This window comes from Globicephala melas, chromosome 10 (assembly GCF_963455315.2).
Source record: "Globicephala melas chromosome 10, mGloMel1.2, whole genome shotgun sequence".
NCBI lineage: Eukaryota > Metazoa > Chordata > Mammalia > Artiodactyla > Delphinidae > Globicephala > Globicephala melas.
The window spans coordinates 22,080,151-22,099,786 of record NC_083323.1 but is presented as its reverse complement, the minus strand read 5'-3'; the positions used below and the strand labels follow the sequence as shown (position 1 = coordinate 22,099,786).

The 19,636-nt window shown below is 39.0% G+C and overlaps 1 protein-coding gene across 22 annotated transcripts in view; it reads right to left on the bottom strand.

Moving 5' to 3' along the window:
* ANKS1B (ankyrin repeat and sterile alpha motif domain containing 1B) overlaps positions 1-19,636 on the bottom strand; it is a 1,162,364-nt gene that overhangs the window by 343,177 nt on the left and 799,551 nt on the right. For all 22 annotated transcript variants that reach the window (XM_060307139.1, XM_060307138.1, XM_060307130.1 and 19 more), the window contains one exon: positions 1,408-1,506. In XM_060307139.1, coding sequence (XP_060163122.1) covers positions 1,408-1,506 — 99 coding nt within the window. The remainder of the gene's footprint in view (positions 1-1,407; positions 1,507-19,636) is intronic.

Below are 19,636 nucleotides of genomic sequence, written 5' to 3'. Positions count from 1 at the left end.
AAATTGTATGACTAAAACTCCTTTGTATGCTTGACTTTCCTTGAATTTGCAAAAGTGGTAAGTTTCTATCAGTAGAAACTCAGTTCATTGTCAGCTGGCAAATTTCATCATGTCACTTCCTTAGAAACAGTGGTTAGTATTTATCTTTCCCATTCTGAGAAGGAGAAATTATAGCCTCCTTAGAAAGGAAAAGCACAGAGGAGAATACAAAATATATAATAAATTCATATATTTAGGTGCATCTATTGCCGTCCATCTGCTACCCTGCCTCCACTCTTGCCCCCTGAATCTTTTTCCAAGTGTATGACCCAACTTCAACATTCCCTCCTTCTAATTCCTCTTGTATACAGTCTTCAGAATTAACTGGCCTAAAGCAGTCTAGTCATGTCCATTCCCCTGTGCTTACAGAATAAATTTCAAATTCCTTAGCCTGATACCAACCTGACCCAACTTACTTTTTCTGTTTTAACTCTGACTCCAAATTGTTTTAATCACATTGGATTTTTTCTTCTTTTTTTAAAAATTATTTTTTAAACCATGGTGAAATAACAAAATGTAAAATTTGCCACCTTAAACCATCTTGAAGTATACACTTTAGCGGCATTAAGTACATTCACAGTGTTGTGCAAATCCCACTGGATTTTAAACCACACGAGTATCGCTCTTCCCCTAATGCTTCTGGCAGTTTGTTGCCTGGACTGTACCTCTATCTATGTGATTCCTGCTGGCCCCTGAAATGCCTTTCCCTTTCCTTACCAATTAAAATCCTACATATCCTGAAGACCAGTTGTTTTAGGCTCTTATGAAACCTCATCTGGAAACAGAAGGTTAACTCTGTTGCTAGGTAACATACTACTTAAAGTTAAAATGATTCCTGGTTGGTAAATTGCATCTGGACTGGGAAGATTTATACATGAACTACAAATACCTGATGGGGATGCGATATTTTGGACTTCCCTGAGTGATGACTTGTGATTAGGCAGGTTCCTTGTCCCTGGAGGCTAGGGCTATGGAGTTATTACAAGAGATGAGCCTTTAAGGGCATGAGGCTTCTGATCCAGGAACGTTCTTGTACCCACCCTATATTGATCTTGTCTTCTTGCACCTGATCTGTCACCTGGGGGGCATGGACTGATGTTTGTACTGACATAAAGAATCCCACTGAAGAAAAACTCTGAAGCTGCCCTGCTAGCCAGTGGCATTTCCTGTATTATATCTTTCTTGATAGATCTACTGTGGCTCATAGTAGTCTTATGAGTCTGAATGTTTAGCTGGACTAAGAAGACCTGCTTTGAGGAGTTGCATCAATATGCAGACATATTGTCCTAAATCCTAATACCCCTTGCACACCTGGACTTAAAACCACTGGGACTATATTCAGGGCTAAGGTAATAAAGCATGGCTTACCTTTGGAAGCAGCTGGATTGCCTGTAGAATTCTTTGTCTGTGCCCAGAATTAAGGATTCCAATTTCCAACAGATCTTGATCTTCCATAACATTGCTTCCCTGAAACAAAACCAGAAATGTTATAAATTAAATCAGGCATTTTTACTGTGGGTAAACAATGATTTTCTTAATACAGAGAAAAATAACCAACAAGTGATCTGATTTTTATAGACAAAAACATAGAGTCATTCTTCTGTGAGGGTGAGGTGAGAGTAGATCACCTATATGACTGTGTTGAAGGTTCTGGGAAAGTTTTCTTTCCATCACAAATACTCTCATGGCTTACTATTTATGGTTGGATTATCTGCATTGGGAATTCATTCCTGTGACTCAAAACCTTGTTCCCCTAAAAATGTATATGCTTCTAGGAAGAGTTGTCATTTAAAACTATCAGTGACCTATGCATTGAGGTGAATGAACAAGTTTTTTTTCCCTCTGAAAATAGATTATGTAAGAAGAGCTGATGGAATAATTGAAGTATACTAGGCAAGTTAAAAGAGAATTAATAATTAATCTTAAATATTGGATGTCAGATACCTGATCAAGATGTGAGGACAGAACAATGAGTAAGATGCAGGTCCCTGCCCTCAACTCTCTATTCCTTCCAGTCCAGTGATGGAAACAGATTGTTCAAAGGCAGTTAGGATGCTGTGAATATGCTATGATGGTGACACATGCTTGGTAGTGTAGAGGGGATCTGGGATATGTTTGCAGGGGAGATGATGTCTAATCAGATGTCTGAAGGATGGTTTGGATTTAGCATTCAAAATGGGAAGGACTAGGAGAAATTATGTGCAATGTCGTGTGGGTAAGAAAGAACACAGTTTACTTGGAAACATCAAGTTCTAGGATAAGTTGGAGAGAGGAGCAAAAGGTAAGTCTGGAAAGATAAGGAAAGGCCAGACTATACAGACGTTGTATGCCACGCTGAGGAATTTAGACTTCATCTTGACCATAATGGGAAGCCTGGACAGATTTTAAGAAAAGGAGTTACATGATGAGATTCCATATTTAGAAGGATCAATTTGTTTTCTGTGGCTGGGCCACAGTTTCCTTACCTATAAAATGATGAGGTTGAGCCACATAATCTCCAAGGATCAGTCTAGTCCTGATACTCTCTGATTTCAATGATTTCTTGACCTCTGATTAATATTCCAACACAGAAATTTATTTATTTTGGCTGTGCCATGAGGCTTGTGGGATTTTAGTGCCCTGACGAGGGATCAAACCTGGGCCCTCAGCAATAAGAGGGTGGAGTCCTAACCACTGAACTGCCAGGGAACTCCCTGTAACACAGAAATCTATAAATGGCTTATTTTGTCCCTAAATTTTAGTCTTTTGGAGCTTGCAAGCTAGAGTTTCCCTTTAAATAAATCTATAGAGAAGTTCAAGAATTCAGATCACTGCTTTCTATGGACAAGTCAAAGTCTGTCCTACTAATGTGTGAAATAAAAACACTTATGAATAGAAATTACAGAATACCTATTTATGGAGAGCAGTGGGTACTGATGAATATTTAAAGCAAAAGAGAATGAACTGGAAAGGGCAATCATGGGAGCATGGAGACCATTAGAAGACCACAGTAGTTGTTCTATAGATGATGTGGGCTTAGACTAAGGTAGTGGTCACAGGAGACTGAAAGAAGTGAGTGGATCTGAAAACTATCAAGAAGTTTGACTTGGTGATTGAATGCACAGAATGATGGAGAAACTCAGAATACACATCAGTTCCAGGCTTCAGCAGTAGGGGTGGACCGTGATGCCTTTTCCTGAGAAAGTAAAGGAGGAGGGGCCAGTTTACTATGGTGCAAAGACTAATGTCTTTCCCTGGACTGGCACAGAACAGATGAATGTAAACAATTTAATATCGGACTATGTTATAAATGGATGAATTGGCTGTTCTTAGAAAGATTAAAGTCATTAGAATGGCATCATAGCTAGGGATTTACAATGGGCGCTCACCAGACAAAAACATTCCACCTACGCATAGTAACATTAGTGTGCTTAAGCTACTCTGGCCACCTTGGAGAAGGCAGAACTACGCAGGTAGAGCAGCATGATAATAAAAGCCTAATGCTAACAAATAAGCCAGTCTTGGGAGTATGCCACAGGAAACACTGCTCTCAGAAAGTACTCAGTGCACACAATAGGGCATGGCTAAGGATATAAATGACTTCATTTTGAGAAAGCGTTATTATTTTCAGAAATGGACTAGTGTGTCATGAGTGGGATATATGATGCCGTTCTGTGTTTGACTTTCACTCTTTAAGGGGTTTTCCAAAGGAGTTAAAAGGCCCTTAAAAAACAAAAACAAAAACAAAAAACTTTGGCCACCTATGTATTAGATCATTATCTGGTTTTCCACTGGCTAAATTACCAGTCCACAACTTAAGCTTATACAAAATATAGAACCTGGGTTCTTTACACAAACACAAAACACACCAGGATGCTATAGTCTGATTTAGCTACTATCTATAGGTAATACTGAAAACTTGATTTCAGTGTTTGAATACTAAAATGATTTAAAAAAATTAATCCTTAAATCATAAACAATACGAAAAGACAACCCTCAGAATGGGAGAGAATATTTGCAAATGAAGCAACTGACAAAGGATTAATCTCCAAAATTTACAAGCAGCTCAAAATCAAAAAACAAACAACCCAATCCAAAAATCGGCAGAAGACCTAAACAGACATTTCTCCAAAGAAGATATACAGATTGCCAACAAACACACGAAAGGATGCTCAACATCACTAATCATTAGAGAAATGCAAATCAAAACTACCATTAGGTATCACGTCACACTGGTCAGAATGGCCGTCATCAAAAAATCTATAAACAAAAATGCTGGAGAGGGTGTGGAGAAAAGGGAACCCTCTTGCACTATTGGTGGGAATGTAAACTGATACAGCCACTATGGAGAACAGTATGGAGGTTCCCTAAGAAACTAAAAATAGAACTACCATACAACCCAGCAATCCCACTGGGCATATACCCTGCAAAAACCATAATTCAAAAAGAGTCATGTACCAAAACGTTCATTGCAGCTCTATTTACAATAGCCAGGACATGGAAGCAACCTAAGTGTCCATCAACAGATGAATGGATAAAGAAGATGTGGCACATATATACAATGGAATATTACTCAGTCATAAAAGGAAATGAAATTGAGTTATTTGTAGTGAGGTGGATGGACCTAGAGTCTGTCATACAGAGTGAAGTAAGGCAGAAAGAGAAAAACAAACACAGTATGCTAACACATATATATGGAATCTAAAAAAAAAAAAAAGGTCATGAAGAACCTAGGGGCAGAGGAGCTTCAAGATGGCAGAATAATAAGTCATGGAGATCACCTTCCTCTCCACAGATACATCAGAAATACATATACATGTGGAACAACTACTACAGAACACCTACTGAATGCTGGCAGAAGACCTCAGACCTCCCCAAAGGCAAGAAACTCCCCACGTACCTGGGTAAGGCAAAAGAAAAAAAAGAGACAAAAGAATAGGGTCGGGACCTGCACCAGTGGGAGGGAGCTGTGAAGGAGGAAAGGTTTCCACACACTAGGAAGCCCCTTTGCAGGCGGATACTGCGGGTGGTGGACGTGGGTGGGGAGCTTCGGGGCCATACTGCGGGTGGCGGAGGTGGGAGGGAAGCTTCAGGGCCGCGGAGGAGACTGCAGCAACAGGGGTGCGGAGGACAAAGAGGAGAGATTCCCGCACAGAGGATCGGTGCCGACCAGCACTCACCAGGCCGAGAGGCTTGTCTGATCACCCGCTGGGATGGGCGGGGGCTGGGAGCTGACGCTCGGGCTTCAGAGGTCAGACGCCAGGGAGAGGACTGGGGTTGGCGGCGTGAACACAGCCTGAAGGGGCTAGTGCACCACGGCTAGCCGGGAGGGAGTCCGGGAAAAAGTCTGGAGCTGCCAAAGAGGCAAGAGACTTTTTCTTCCCTCTGTTTCCTGGTGATCGATGAGAGGGGATTAAGAGCACCGCTTAAATGAGCTCCAGAGACAGGCGAGAGCCGCGGCTATCAGCGCGAACCCCAGAGACGGGTATGAGATGCTAAGGCTGCTGCTGCAGCCACCACGAATCCTGTGTGCAAGCACAGGTCACTGTCCACACCCCCCTTGCGGGGAGCCTGCGCAGCCCGCCACTGCCAGGGTCCCGGGATCCAGGGACAACTTCCCCGGGAGAACGCACGGCGCGCCTCAGGCAGGTGCAACGTCACGCCGGCCTCTGCTGCCGCAGGGTCGCCCCGCATCCGTTCCCCTCCCTCCCCCCAGCCTGAGTGAGCCGGAGCCCCCGAATAAACTGCTCCTTTAACCCCGTCCTGGCTGAGCGAAGAACAGACGGCCTCAGGCGACCTACACGCAAAGACGGGTCCAAATCCAAAGCTGAAACCCCGGAGCTGTGCGAACAAAGAAGAGAAAGGGAAATTTCTCCCAGCAGCCTCAGAAGCAGCGGATTAAAGCTCCACAATCAACTTGATGTACCCTGCATCTGTGGAATACCTGAATAGACAACGAATCATCCCAAATGGAGGAGGTGGACTTTGGGAGCAACGATATATATATATTTTTTTTCCCTTTTTCTCTTTTTGTGGGTGTGTATGTGTATGCTTCTGTGTGTGATTTTGTCTGTATAGCTTTGCTTTTACCATTTGTCCTAGGGTTCTGCCTGTCTGTTTTATTATTTTTCACATAAAAATACTTTTTTCTTAATAATTATTTTTTATTTTAATAACGTTATTTTATTTTAATTTAATTTATTTTATTTTATCTTCTTCTTTCTTTCTTTCTTTTTTTCCTCCCTTTTATTCTGAGCCGTGTGGAGGACAGGCTCCTGGTGCTCCAGCCAGGCATCAGGGCTGTGCCACTGAGGTGGGAGAACCAAGTTCAGGACACTGGTCCACCAGAGACCTCCCAGCTCCACATAATATCAAATGGCGAAAATCTCCCAGAGATATCCATCTCAACGCCAAGACCCAGCTCCACTCAACGACCAGCAAGCTACAGTGATGGACACCCTATGCCAAACAACTAGCAAGACAGGAACAGAACCCCATCCATTAGCACAGAGGCTGCCTAAAATCATAAAAAGGCCACAGACATGCTCAAACACATCTCCAGACATGGACTGGCCCAACAGAAAGACAAGATCCAGCCTCATCCACCAGAACACAGGCACTAGTCCTCTCCACCAGGAAGCCTACACAACCCACTGAACCAATCTTAGCCACTGGAGACAGACACCAAAAACAATGGGAACTAAGAACCTGCAGCCGGCGAAAAGGAGACCCCCAAACACAGTAAGTTAAGCAAAATGAGAAGACAGAGAAACACACAGTAGGTGAAGGAGCAAGGCAAAAACCCACCAGACCTAACAAATGAAGAGGAAATAGGCAGTCTACCTGAAAAAGAATTCAGAATAATGACAGTAAAGATGATCCAAAATCTTGGAAATAGAATGGAGAATATACAAGAAATGTTTAACAAGGACCTAGAAGAACTAAAGAGCAAACAAACAGTGATTAACAACACAATGAATGAAATTAAAAATTCTCTAGAAGGGATCAATAGCAGAATAACGGAGGCAGAAGAACGGATAAGTGACCTGGAAGATAAAATAGTGGCAATAACTACTGCAGAGCAGAATAAAGAAAAAAGAATGAAAAGAATTGAGGACAGTCTCAGAGACCTCTGGGACAACATTAAACACACCAACATTTGAATTATAGGGGTCCCAGAAGAAGAAGAGAAAAAGAAAGGGATTGAGAAAATATTTGAAGAGATTAAAGTTGAAAACTTCCCTAATATGGGAAAGGAAATAGTTAATGAAGTCCAGGAAGCACAGAGAGTCCCAAACAGGATAAATCCAAGGAGAAACATGCCAAGACACATGTTAATCAAGCTATCAAAAATTAAATACACAGAAAAATATTAAAAGCAGCAAGGGCAAAACAACAAATAACATACAAGGGAATCCCCATAAGGTTAACAGCTGATCTTTCAGCAGAAACTCTGCAAGCCAGAAGGGAGTGGCAGGACATATTTAAAGTGATGAAAGGGAAAAACCTACAACCAAGATTACTCTACCCAGCAAGGATCTCATACAGGTTTCATGGAGAAATTAAGACCTTTACAGACAAGCAAAAGCTAAGAGAATTCAGCACCGTGAAACCAGCTTTACAACAAATGCTAAAGGAACTTCTCTATGCAGGAAACACAAGGGAAGGAAAAGACCTACAATAACAAACCCAAAACAATTAAGAAAATGGTAAGAGGAACATACATATCGATAATTACCTTAAATGTAAATGGATTAAATGCTCCAACCAAAAGACATAGATTGGCTGTATGGATACAAAAACAAGACCCATATATATGCTGTCTACAAGAGACCCACTTCAGGCCTAGGGACACATACAGACTGAAAGTGAGGGGATGGGAAAAGAAATTCCATGCAAATGGAAATCAAAAGAAAGCTGGAGTAGCAATTCTCATATCAGACAAAATTGACTTTAAAACAAAGACTATTACAATAGAAAAAGAGGGACACTACATAATGATCAAGGGACCAATCCAGGAAGAAGTTATAACAATTGTAAATATTTATGCACCCAACATAGGAGCACCTCAATACATAAGGCAAATGCTAACAGCCATAAAAGGGAAAATCGGTAGTAACACAATCATAGTAGGGGACTTTAACACCACACTTTCACCAATGGACAGATCATCCAAAATGAAAATAAATAAGGAAACACAAGCTTTAAATGATGCATTAAACAAGATCGACTCAGTTGACATTTATAGGACATTCCATCCAAAAACAATAGAATACACATTCTTCTCAAGTGCTCATGGAACATTCTCCAGGATAGATCATATTTTGGGTCACAAATCAAGCCTTGGTGAATTTAAGAAACTTGAAATCATATCAGATATCTTTTCTGACCACAACGCTATGAGCCTTGATATCAATTACAGGAAAAAAATCTGTAAGAAATATAAACACATGGAGGCTAAACAACACACCACTTAATAACCAAGAGATCACTGAAAAAATCAGAGAGGAAATCAAAAAATACCTAGAAACAAATGAGAATGAAATCACTATGACCCAAAACCTATGGGATGCAGCAAAAGCAGTTCAAAGAGGGAAGTTTATAGCAATACAATCCTACCTTAAGAGACAAGAAACATCTAAAATAAACAACCTAACCTTACACCAAAAGCAATTAAGAGAGAGAAAACAAAAACCCCCCACAGATCACGAAGGAAAGAAATCATAAAGATCAGATAAGAAATAAAGGAACAAGAAATGAAGGAAACGATAGCAAAGATCAATAAAACTAAATGCTGGTTCTTTGAGAAGATAAACAAAATTGATAAACCATTAGCCAGACTCATCAAGAAAAAAAGGGAGAAGAATCAGATCAATAGAATTAGAAATGAAAAAGGAGAAGTAACAACTGACACTGGAGAAATACAAAGGATCATGAGAGATTACTACAAGCAACTATATGCCAATAAAATGGACAACCTAGAAGAAATGGAAAAATTCTTAGAAATGCAGAACCTTCCGAGACTGAACCAGGAAGAAATAGAAAATATGAACAGACCAATCACAAGCACTGAAATTGAAACTGTGATTAAATATCTTCTAACAAACAAAAGCCCAAGACCAGATGGCTTCACAGGCAAATTCTATCAAACATTTAGAGAAGAGCTAACACCTATGCTTCTCAAACTCTTCCAAAATATAGCAGAGGGAGGAAGACTCCCAAACTCATTCTACGAGGCTACCATCACTCTGATATCAAAACCAGACAAAGCTGTCACAAAACTACAGGCCAATATCAGTGATAACATAGATGCAAAAATCCTCAACAAAATACTAGCAAACAGAATCCAACAGCACATTAAAAGGATCATACACTATGATCAAGTGGGGTTTATCCCAGGAATGCAAGACTTCTTCATATATGCAAATCAATCAACATGATACACCATGTTAACAAATTGAAGGAGAAAAACCATATGATCATCTCAATAGATGCAGAAAAAGCTTTCGACAAAATTCAACACCCATTTATGATAAAAACCCTCTGGAAAGTAGACATAGAGGGAACTTACCTCAACATAATAAAGGCCATATATGACAAACCCACAGCCAACATCATTCTCAATGGTGAAAAACTGAAACAATTTCCACTAAGATCAGGAACAAGACAAGGTTGCCCACTCTTACCACTATTATTCAACATAATTTTGGAAGTTTTAGCCACAGCAGTCAGAGAAGAAAAAGAAATAAAAGGAATCCAAATTGGAAAAGAAGAAGTAAAGCTGTCACTGTTTGCAGATGACATGATACTATACATAGAGAATCCTAAAGATGCTACCAGAAAACTACTAGAGCTAATCAATGAATTTGGTAAAGTAGCAGGATACAACATTAATGCACAGAAATCTTTTGCATTCCTATACACTAATGATGAAAAATCTGAAAGTGAAATTAAGAAAACACTCTCATTTACCATTGCAACAAAAAGAATAAAATATCTAGGAATAAACCTACCGAGGAAGACAAAGACCTGTATGCAAAAATTATAAGACACTGATGAAAGAAATTAAAGATGATACAAATAGATGGAGAGATATACCATGTTCTTGGATGGGAAGAATCAACATTGTGAAAATGACTCTACTACCCAAAGGAATCTACAGATTCAATGCAATCCCTATGAAACTACCACTGGCATTTTTCACAGAAATAGAACAAAAAATTTCACAATTTGTATGGAAGCACAAGAGACCCCGAATAGCCAAAGCAATCTTGGGAAAGAAAAACGGAGCTGGAGGAATCAGACTTCCTGACTTCAGACTTACTACAAAGCTACAGTAATCATGACAGTATGGTACTGGCAGAGAAACAGAAATATAGATCCACGGAACAGGAGAGAAAGCCCAGAGACAAACCCACACACATACGGTCACCTTATCTTTGATAAAGGAGGCAAAAGTATACAGTGGAGAAAAGACAGCCTCTTCAATAAGTGGTGCTGGGAAAACTGGACAGCTACATATAAAAGAATGAAATTACAACACTCCCTAACACCATACACAAAAATAAACTCAAAATGGATTAAAGACCTAAATGTAAGGCCAGACACTATCAAACTCTTAGAGGAAAACATAGGCAGAACACTCTATGACATAAATCACAGCAAGATCCTTTTTGACCCACCTCCTAGAGCAATGGAAATGAAAACAAAAATAAACAAATGGGACCTAATGAAACTTAAGAACTGTTGCACAGCATAGGAAACCATAAACAAGACAAAAAGACAACCCTCAGAATAGGAGAAAATATTTGCAAACAAAGCAATGGACAAAGGATTAATCTCCAAAATTTACAAGAAGCTCACGCAGCTCAATATTAAAAAAACAAACAACCCAATCTAAAAATGGGCAGAAGACCTAAATAGACATTTCTGCGAAGAAGATATACAGATTGCAACAGACACATGAAAGAATGCTCAACATCATTAATCATTAGAGAAATTCAAATCAAAACTACCATGAGATATCATCTCACACTGGTCAGAATGGCCATCATCAAAAAATCTACAAACACTAAATGCTGGAGAGGGTGTAGAGAAAAGGGAACCCTCTTGCAGTGTTGGTGGGAATGGAAATTGATACAGCCATTATGGAGAACAGTATGGAGGTTCCTTAAAAAACTAAAAATAGAACTACCATACAACCGAGCAATCCCCCTACTGGGCATATACCCTGAGAAAACCATAATTCAAAAAGAGTCATGTACCACAATGTTCATTGCAGCTCTATTTACAATAGCCAGGACGTGGAATCAACCGAAGTGTTCATCAATAGATGAATGAATGAAGAAGATGTGGCACATATATACAAGGGAATATTACTCAGCCATAAGAAGGAACGAAACTGAGTTATTTGTAGTGAGGTGGATGGACCTAGAGACTGTTACAGAGTGAAGTAAGTCAGAAAGAGAAAAAGAAATAGCACATATATATGGCATCTAAAAAAAGAAAAAAAAAAGGTCATGAAGAATCTAGGTGCAAGACAGGAATAAAGATGCAGACCTACTAGAGAATGGACTTGAGGACACGGGGAGGGGGAAGGGTAAGCTCCGACAAAGTGAGAGAGTTGAATGAACATACATACACTAGCAAACGTAAAACAGAATGCTAGTGTGAAGCAGCCACATAGCACAGGGAGATCAGCTCGGTGCTTTTTGACCACCTAGAGGGGTGGGATAGGGAGGGTGGGAGGGAGGGAGATGCAAGAGGGAAGAGGTATGGGGACATATGTTCATGTATAACTGATTCACTTTGTTATAAAGCAGAAACTAAGACACCATTGTAAAGCGATTATACTACAATAAAGATGTTAAAAAAATAAATGTTAAAAAGTAAATAAATAAAATGGTCAATTTTAATTTGAAAAAAAAAAAAAGAACCTGGGGCAAGAGGGGAATAAAGATATAAAGATGCAGACATATTAGAGAATGGTCTTGAGGATATGGGGAGGGGGAGGTGTAAGCTGGGAGAAAGTGAGAAAGTGGCATGGACATATATACACTACCAAATGTAAAATAGATAGCTAGTGGGAAGCAGCCGCATAGCAAAGGGAAATCAGCTCGGAGCTTTGTGACCACCTACAGGGGTGGGATAAGGAGGGTGGGAGGGAGGGATACGCAAGACAGAGGGGATATGGGGAGGTATGTATATGTATAACTGATTCACTTTGTTATAAAGCAGAAACTAACACACTATTGTAAAGCAATTATACTCCAATAATGATGTTTTAAAAAAAATGAACAACAAAAAATACACATTAAAAAATATTTAAACTTTAGAGACCACTGTTCTTCCTCTAAACCACCACCTTATCTATCTTCAGTAAGTGAGGAAACATTTTGAAGAACTGTAGGGAAGTTAGACAACTTCTCTTTGGGTCAAATATCCTAGCATACAGGACAATTACCAAACACTTTTGAAAAATGAGCGAAAACTGTGAAACGCACAATGCAAATGGTGAGAATGTGCCCAAGAGGAAATGGTCATAGTTGTGGAAATGTAAAGAAAAGGATTCACTGGCCCCAGTGAGGTATTCCGTTGGAAATTTTCTATTTTCTTTCTTATTGTAATATATAGGGATAGCAAAAATGTCCTGGTGCATCATCTAGCCAGTCTTTTTTCAAAATAGCACCAGGCTTGGAGTCTAAAGACCTGGGTCCAGGTCTTATCTGGGTAAACATGGCTAAGTCATATATTGTTTCTGAGCCTTGTGGTCCTCACCCATAAAATGAAGCCGTTTAACAAACACCCATTCAGTTCTAAAATGCTATGATTTCAGTCATGCCCAATTTTTGATTAGTATCGTTCTATGTAAATAGAGATTGTATAATTTGAAACTACATTTCAGTGTTTCAGAACTTGTAACTTAAATTGTTTTAAGGAGTAATTATAGAGAAGTGCAAGAATGCATTTTTTTTTGACAAATCAATCTCAGTACTAGGAACTTACAAAATTTCTTATAAGGAGAAATCAGAGAATACCTTGTTTTTGTAGTATCATGGATTCTCACAGATTTTCAGAGAAAAATCACATGTTTCAAATCTTGCAACTAACCATTTTGCTTGTACTTGGGTAACAGCTGTGCTATCGAGGACAATAAAAATTTCCATTCTTTCTAGGGAGTTACAGTTTACTCTCTTATTATCATTTGCCTTCACTGAATGTTAGAAAAATCTCAGCTTAATTCCTTTTTTTCTCAATAAAAGCTGAACATACAGTCTAGCTTTCTCTTTCTTCCATCCATTTTTCACGCGACTGTCAGATCAGTGGTGTCTGGAGTAGAGTCCTATCAGGTCTGTCCTAACCACCTATCACACTGCACTCTCTACCCCCTTATCTCCTTGTACACATGATGTCTCTATTTGTTCATCTCCCATTTACTCCTCAACCCACCCCAATAGGCTTTTACTCCCATTAACTCCATAGAACTTCTCCATGAAATGTTAAGAATGACCTCTCAGTTGCCGTATCTAGTTGATTCTTTTCTATCCTGACTTCAAGGATTCATTGGCCACATATTGGATAATGCAAATATACAACATTTCTGTCATCATAGAATGTTCTATTAGACAGCGCCTCTCTACAGTCAAAGACATGAAAACTGTAGTTGAATCACATAAATGGGGCAATAACGAGGATGTGACAGGGAATCAAAACAGGCAGGCAAACAAACTCATGAATCATTCTCAGGACATAACTGATGTTCCTGTTAGTCAAAGTTCATGAACATTAAATTTAGAATCTTTAGCAAATTCTCTTCTAATTTTTCAGTCATTAAAACAAATTAGTAGCTGGTTCTGCTTTCATTAGTGTTTCTTCATTATGGGGCTAGAAATCTATGCTACCAAAATGACAAGTCCAATTGAGAAATTATTCACTATATTCTTAGCATGCTACCAGGCACATGGCACAGACATTTAAGGAATAATAATCAGGAGGTAAAGTTGTTTAGTTAATGACTTTCTAAAAGGATCGAAGTTCCAAGGCAGTGTTCTTAGAACAGCTGTTTTTTCACTGACAGGAAATGTCTAATCCAGGGCGTCTTTGTTGCTTTCTTAAGTCATGGAATGAAGAAAAGTAATGTAATATTTTATGCACTAAGAGTTGAAAGCTGAAGTTTCTATGACCATGGGGAGAATATCTTATGTATTGGATTTTTTCAACTGTGATAAACTAATAAGATGACCAAGTATTAGTTTATCTTATAAACTAATAAGATAAAAAGCAGTGCTTCGTACTTAATGATCCATTTGAAGTAGAATAGCTATTTATTGAAATCATTTCTCAGAAGTATCTCTGCTGATCTTTTCTGTCCCTGAGAATTTCAGCTTGCAAAGTTCTCGTTTTCATAACCTTAATGTCATATCACATTCATTTAGAAGCCTTTCCTTCACATTGCATATTATATAAAATGCTAAGGAAACATATTTAAGGACCAGAGAGAACTGGTTTCTTCTTATTATAAGCTTGAGTTGGATGTTATTTATTCTCTTCAGTTCAAGACTGAAAAAAATCAGTAAGATACTATTGATTGGAGGAAATTTCTTTTGCTCTATAATTAACTAAATTAGATTCTTCTTTACAGTTTGTGTGGCCTTAAATATTTAAAATAGAATATTTCGGTAGTAGAATGAATGATACCACGATCTTGCAAATTCACACATGGAAAAACATATTTTAGTTTATTTTTAATATAGCTTTTTTACAGCATAAATGGTGGTATAAAACATAGTGGTATAAAACTATATATGATTTTCTTGGAATAACATGCTACCTTAAGCTTCTATAAAGATTTTGAGTCAATTTGATATCAGTTTACAGGTAAATGCAATGTATGTCTTTGCTGCATGATAACGATAATAACTACTGTGATAAATACCAGATTTATAATCCCTTATCAGTGTTGGAACAAAGCTTTATTTAGTTTATCAGACAGAAACATGAGTTACCATAAGTGATCAGATAATGAATGATGTGCTTCTTCCAATTTTAATTCCCTCTCTCACATTAATGAAACGGCAGTAGAAGAAAATATTGTAGTATATATATATATATATATATATATATATATATATATATATATATTATTTATTTTGCGGTACATGGGCCTCTCACTGTTGTGGCCTCTCCTGTTGCAGAGCACAGGCTCTGGACGCGCAGGCTCAGCGGCCGTGGCTCACGGGCCCAGCCGCTCCGTGGCATGTGGGATCCTCCCGGACCGGGGCACGAACCCATGTCCTCTGCATCGGCAGGCGGACTCTCAACCACTGCGCCACCAGGGAAGCCCTGTAGTATATTTTTTACATCTCTATCTTAGCCTTCCATTTTAACATATCCTGTCTACTGCAGTGGAATTTCTTGTTCACAGCTTAACTAAATTTCCATGTTTTTAGCTTATGAAGAAAGTTTCCTAGATTTTTTAGACCACATGAATTACTGATTCAAATAAATGTCACATCGCTGAGCAATAAGTTAGAAATCATCTATATATATATGCAAGTTCTATATTTGAATAAATAAACTATATCTTAGACTTGTTTCTTACGGTTAGCATTTAACAGTTCACATGATTATCATGAGTTTTATACAACCAATTTTTTCCTTTTTATTTTTCAAGCCTTTTTCCCCTTTGAAACATCTATTCTGAAGCTACAGAGAGAGAGAGGGAAAGGGAATTTAAGTAATCAGTTATGCATTTCTTAAAGCATTGAGCAAGGTTTGGTGATATCATAAATTAAAATTATGATTCATTTGCAACATGTGTTAGAATTATGTATATTTATTAAAGACTGTCTGGTCAAAAATTTCATAGTGGCAAAAGAGGAAGACTATTCATTTTTCAGGATGTTAATCCACAATTCACACAAGAAAGAAGAAAAGCTGATGTGAAAAAAACTTATTTGTATGTTCTTACTTTTTTCCTGATACATACACACGAAAATATAAAGCATATGAACACCTATTGTCTTCTTTCTATTTTCCCATTAATGGCAGTTGGTGTAAGTTAGCATAAAGTAAATTGCACACGTATTGAGTTCTTGTGCCAGGCTCTGTTCTAAATGCCTTAGATATATTACCTTATTTAATTCTCACAACAACTCTCTGAGGTAGGTACTTAAATAACTTGCTCCCAATAGCTGACAGGAGTCTTTCTCATAACTATCATCTGACACCGCCTCCAGTGGGGTTAGTGCAGGAGAGAAAAGGTTCAGTAAAAAAAACGTGGTTAGACCTAAACCGTTTGTATTTTACTTTGAACCATATGAAATTCACATTTGAAAGCAAATGTTCTAAAGTATTTTTTATGTTTGGTTTTACAGAGTTTAAGCAATGATGAATCCCTCTTTATAGAAGAGCATTTGGAAAGCCATCTGACCTATTCCTCCCTCCTCTGCTCCAGTTCTTTCTGTTCACTGAATCATGGAATCAGGGTTGGCAGGGACCTGGGTTTTTTCTAGTCTAAATGTTCCCTAACTAACTGCAAAGCTTCAACTTGCCTCTCTCTTTTGAAGCGTGGTGTCTAGCTGGGTTACGCCATTCCCAAAGGGGTAGGGCGGACATTAAATGCTTAAAATGGTCTTTTCCAGCAGCTGAGTCTGAGCAGGGGGTGGGAATAGGATTGGGGGGACTCCTCGGTCCTACTCGTTTAGCTCCCACCGTACTGCGGACTGAGTGTGACAGGAGAGCTATTAGAAGAACATGCCAAAAGTGGAGATGAAAGGAAAACAGTTAGCAGCTGTCCTGTGTCCTTTTCCAATCACAAGCTGTAAAGTTAAAAAAAAATTTTTTTTCCTTGGGTAGGCTGTACATAATCTTGGCAGGTATCTAAGTTTTGTTCTTCTATCTAACATGCTGAACATTTCCCAGTGCCTCACAAGAGCAAAGTGAGCAGCGATTAGGTTAGGTTGGACCCCCTGCTCTTAACAGAAGAGGAACATAGAACCTTTGTATTTACAGCAGACTCCTCTTGCAGATGACCTCTCGCTGGTGATGCAGAGCTCCAGAAGGAAAGGCTCCTCCTGGAGAAGCAAAATTTGCTCCTGGGTATGACCAGCACAGCCACACACAGGAAAAAGTGCCAAAAATGATTCATATTTAACTACTGGCCATCAACCAGTCACTAAGTACTAGATACTCTGCCCTTCTATTTATAAACCTTCCAACGATCTTCTACTATAAGTGGTAGTATCTTCATTTCATAGACAAGGAAACTGAGTCTCAGAGCTATGAAGCAACGTAGCCAGGTTTACATGGTTAGTATGTGGTAGATTTGGGATCAGTGTTTTATTCAGTCAGACTCTGATGCTCATGCTTCTTCCACTACAGAAAGAGAGCCAAGTGTTTAGTAGGGTACCTTTTCTGGATGCAGATTCCAGTCAAACAGGTGTGTTACACTGCCAAGAAGTAACTCCCATGACCCTATTTTCACACACAGCCTTACGTGTATATTGACACACCATTAAGAGTGACTGCCATGGTTTCTCCAACACATTTTATTGCAAATATATTATTTACCTCCTGAAAGGTCAAGTGGTTAGTTCTCCTTCCAACTACCTTAGTGTAAGCTAGAACCAAGCATGTTAATATAAGTGATCCAGGGTGTTCCTGGCTAAAGCACCAAGTAACTTGCCATGTTCTGAACCGGGATGATGCTGGGAGGTGGGGAATGACAACATGGCATTGAGTTGGTACTTGTCAGCTCTTCTGCAGAGCCTTGTCAAACTCTCTGCCTGGTCAACTGGGAAAGTAAAGTTCTCAGGGTCAGAGCCATGTTTGGGTAATTTTCCTGTAGGTCTCTTTCAAAGCCAGGATTTAGGAGGGAAGATGTCTAAAAAGGAAATAATAAAGTAGAGGATTTCCAAGAATGAATTAAGGACATTTATGTTCCTAACTTAACATGTTCTGAATCCAGAGAGAAGAGGGTGAGTTGCAGTCCCTTGAGAAGGAGCCTGTGATGGTGAAGGTGGATAATTTAGCCCTCTGGGAACTGGTAGGCCAGTAATAAAGGCGACTCATTAGTCCTTCAAACAGATGGCGCTCTCAAGGACCAGACATTTCCAGATTTAAGGATGATAAGGTCTTCTGACACTGAGAGCTATATACGGAAATAGCCAAATAAACATAAAAGGAGAGGAGGAAAGAGGAAGAGAAAGGCAGGGAGAGAGGGAAGGAGAGAGAGAAAGCGTTGCTTATTAAGGGTGAAGGTGGTAGTGAGGGAAGTAGGGTTGCCAGATAAAAGACAGAAATTCCAATTTAACTGGGATCGTGTATTTTTCTTTGCTGAATCTGGCAGCCTTAGAAAGGAGGCCACTGAATTCTGGAAACAAACTGGCAGAGTCTAGTCCAGAGTCAAAGCTACCACGGAGGTAGGACCTGCCACTCATTTATTTATTCAACATATATTTGTTCAATTAATATTTTGTGAGCACTTACTATGTGCCAGGCACTGGGCCAGGTCCCGGGATACACTGAGAATAGGACAGCAAGATCCCTCTACTTTTGGAGTTTACTGTCTAGTGGTGAAAACAGAAAAATAACCTAATAAAAATAATACAAGTAATTATCAGTTAGCAAAGTTTTATATATGCCAAGCACTATTAAGTGCTCTGCCTTGTTGATTGCTCACAACAACCCCTGAGGTTGGTACAATTATTACCCTGATTTGCAGATGAAGCATTGAAGACAGGGAGAACCTAATAATCTGTCCAAGGTCACACAGTTAGTAAAAACTGCTATAAAGAACATCAATACAGTGCTGTGATTAAAAAGAAAAAATTACAAGGGAGACTTATGTTAAGTGGCAATGTAAACTAAGACATGAAGGATTAGAAGGAGCAACCCAACCCTGACAGGAGCCATTAGAAGGGAATTCCAGGCAAAAGGAACAGAAGTGGCAAAAGCACTGAGGTGAGAAGAGAGCCAGGCATATTCTAGGAACAGACAGATGGCTAGTAAGATTGGAATTTAGTGGTTAAAGGCTAGTAAGATGACTTTGAGGGGGAAACGGGGCATAGATAATGCAGGGCCTTACAGATCCTGATAAGGACCCTGGTTTTATTCTAAACGCAATGGAAAACATTGAAGGACATAAACTGTCTTGCATTTTTTTAATGTGCTTTGGCTATGGTGTGAAGTATGGATGGAGGAATTGGGTGATATGGAAGTTGAGCTCCACAACCAAAATTGAAACAACAGCCCCAAAATCTGAGGAAAAGGTGATAAAATATGACGTGTTGAGAGGGAATGGGGGACAGGCAACATAGGGGTAAGAGGTACAAACTATTCTGTATAAAATCAGCTACAAGGATATATTATAAAACAAAGAAAATATATTTTATAATAACAAAAAAATGATTAAAGTTGTAAATTTTTAAAAGTTATGTATATTTTACCACAGTAAAAATTTAGGGAAAAAAATATATGACCTGTTGGAGAACATGGGAACTGGTCTCACTGGGGAGTCAAGTTTCCAAACCAAATATCATCTTTCATTTGAATCAAAAAGAGAAGCTAGATGGCAAAGATAAAAGTCAGAACAGTCTTTGACGTGGGGTCTAAATTG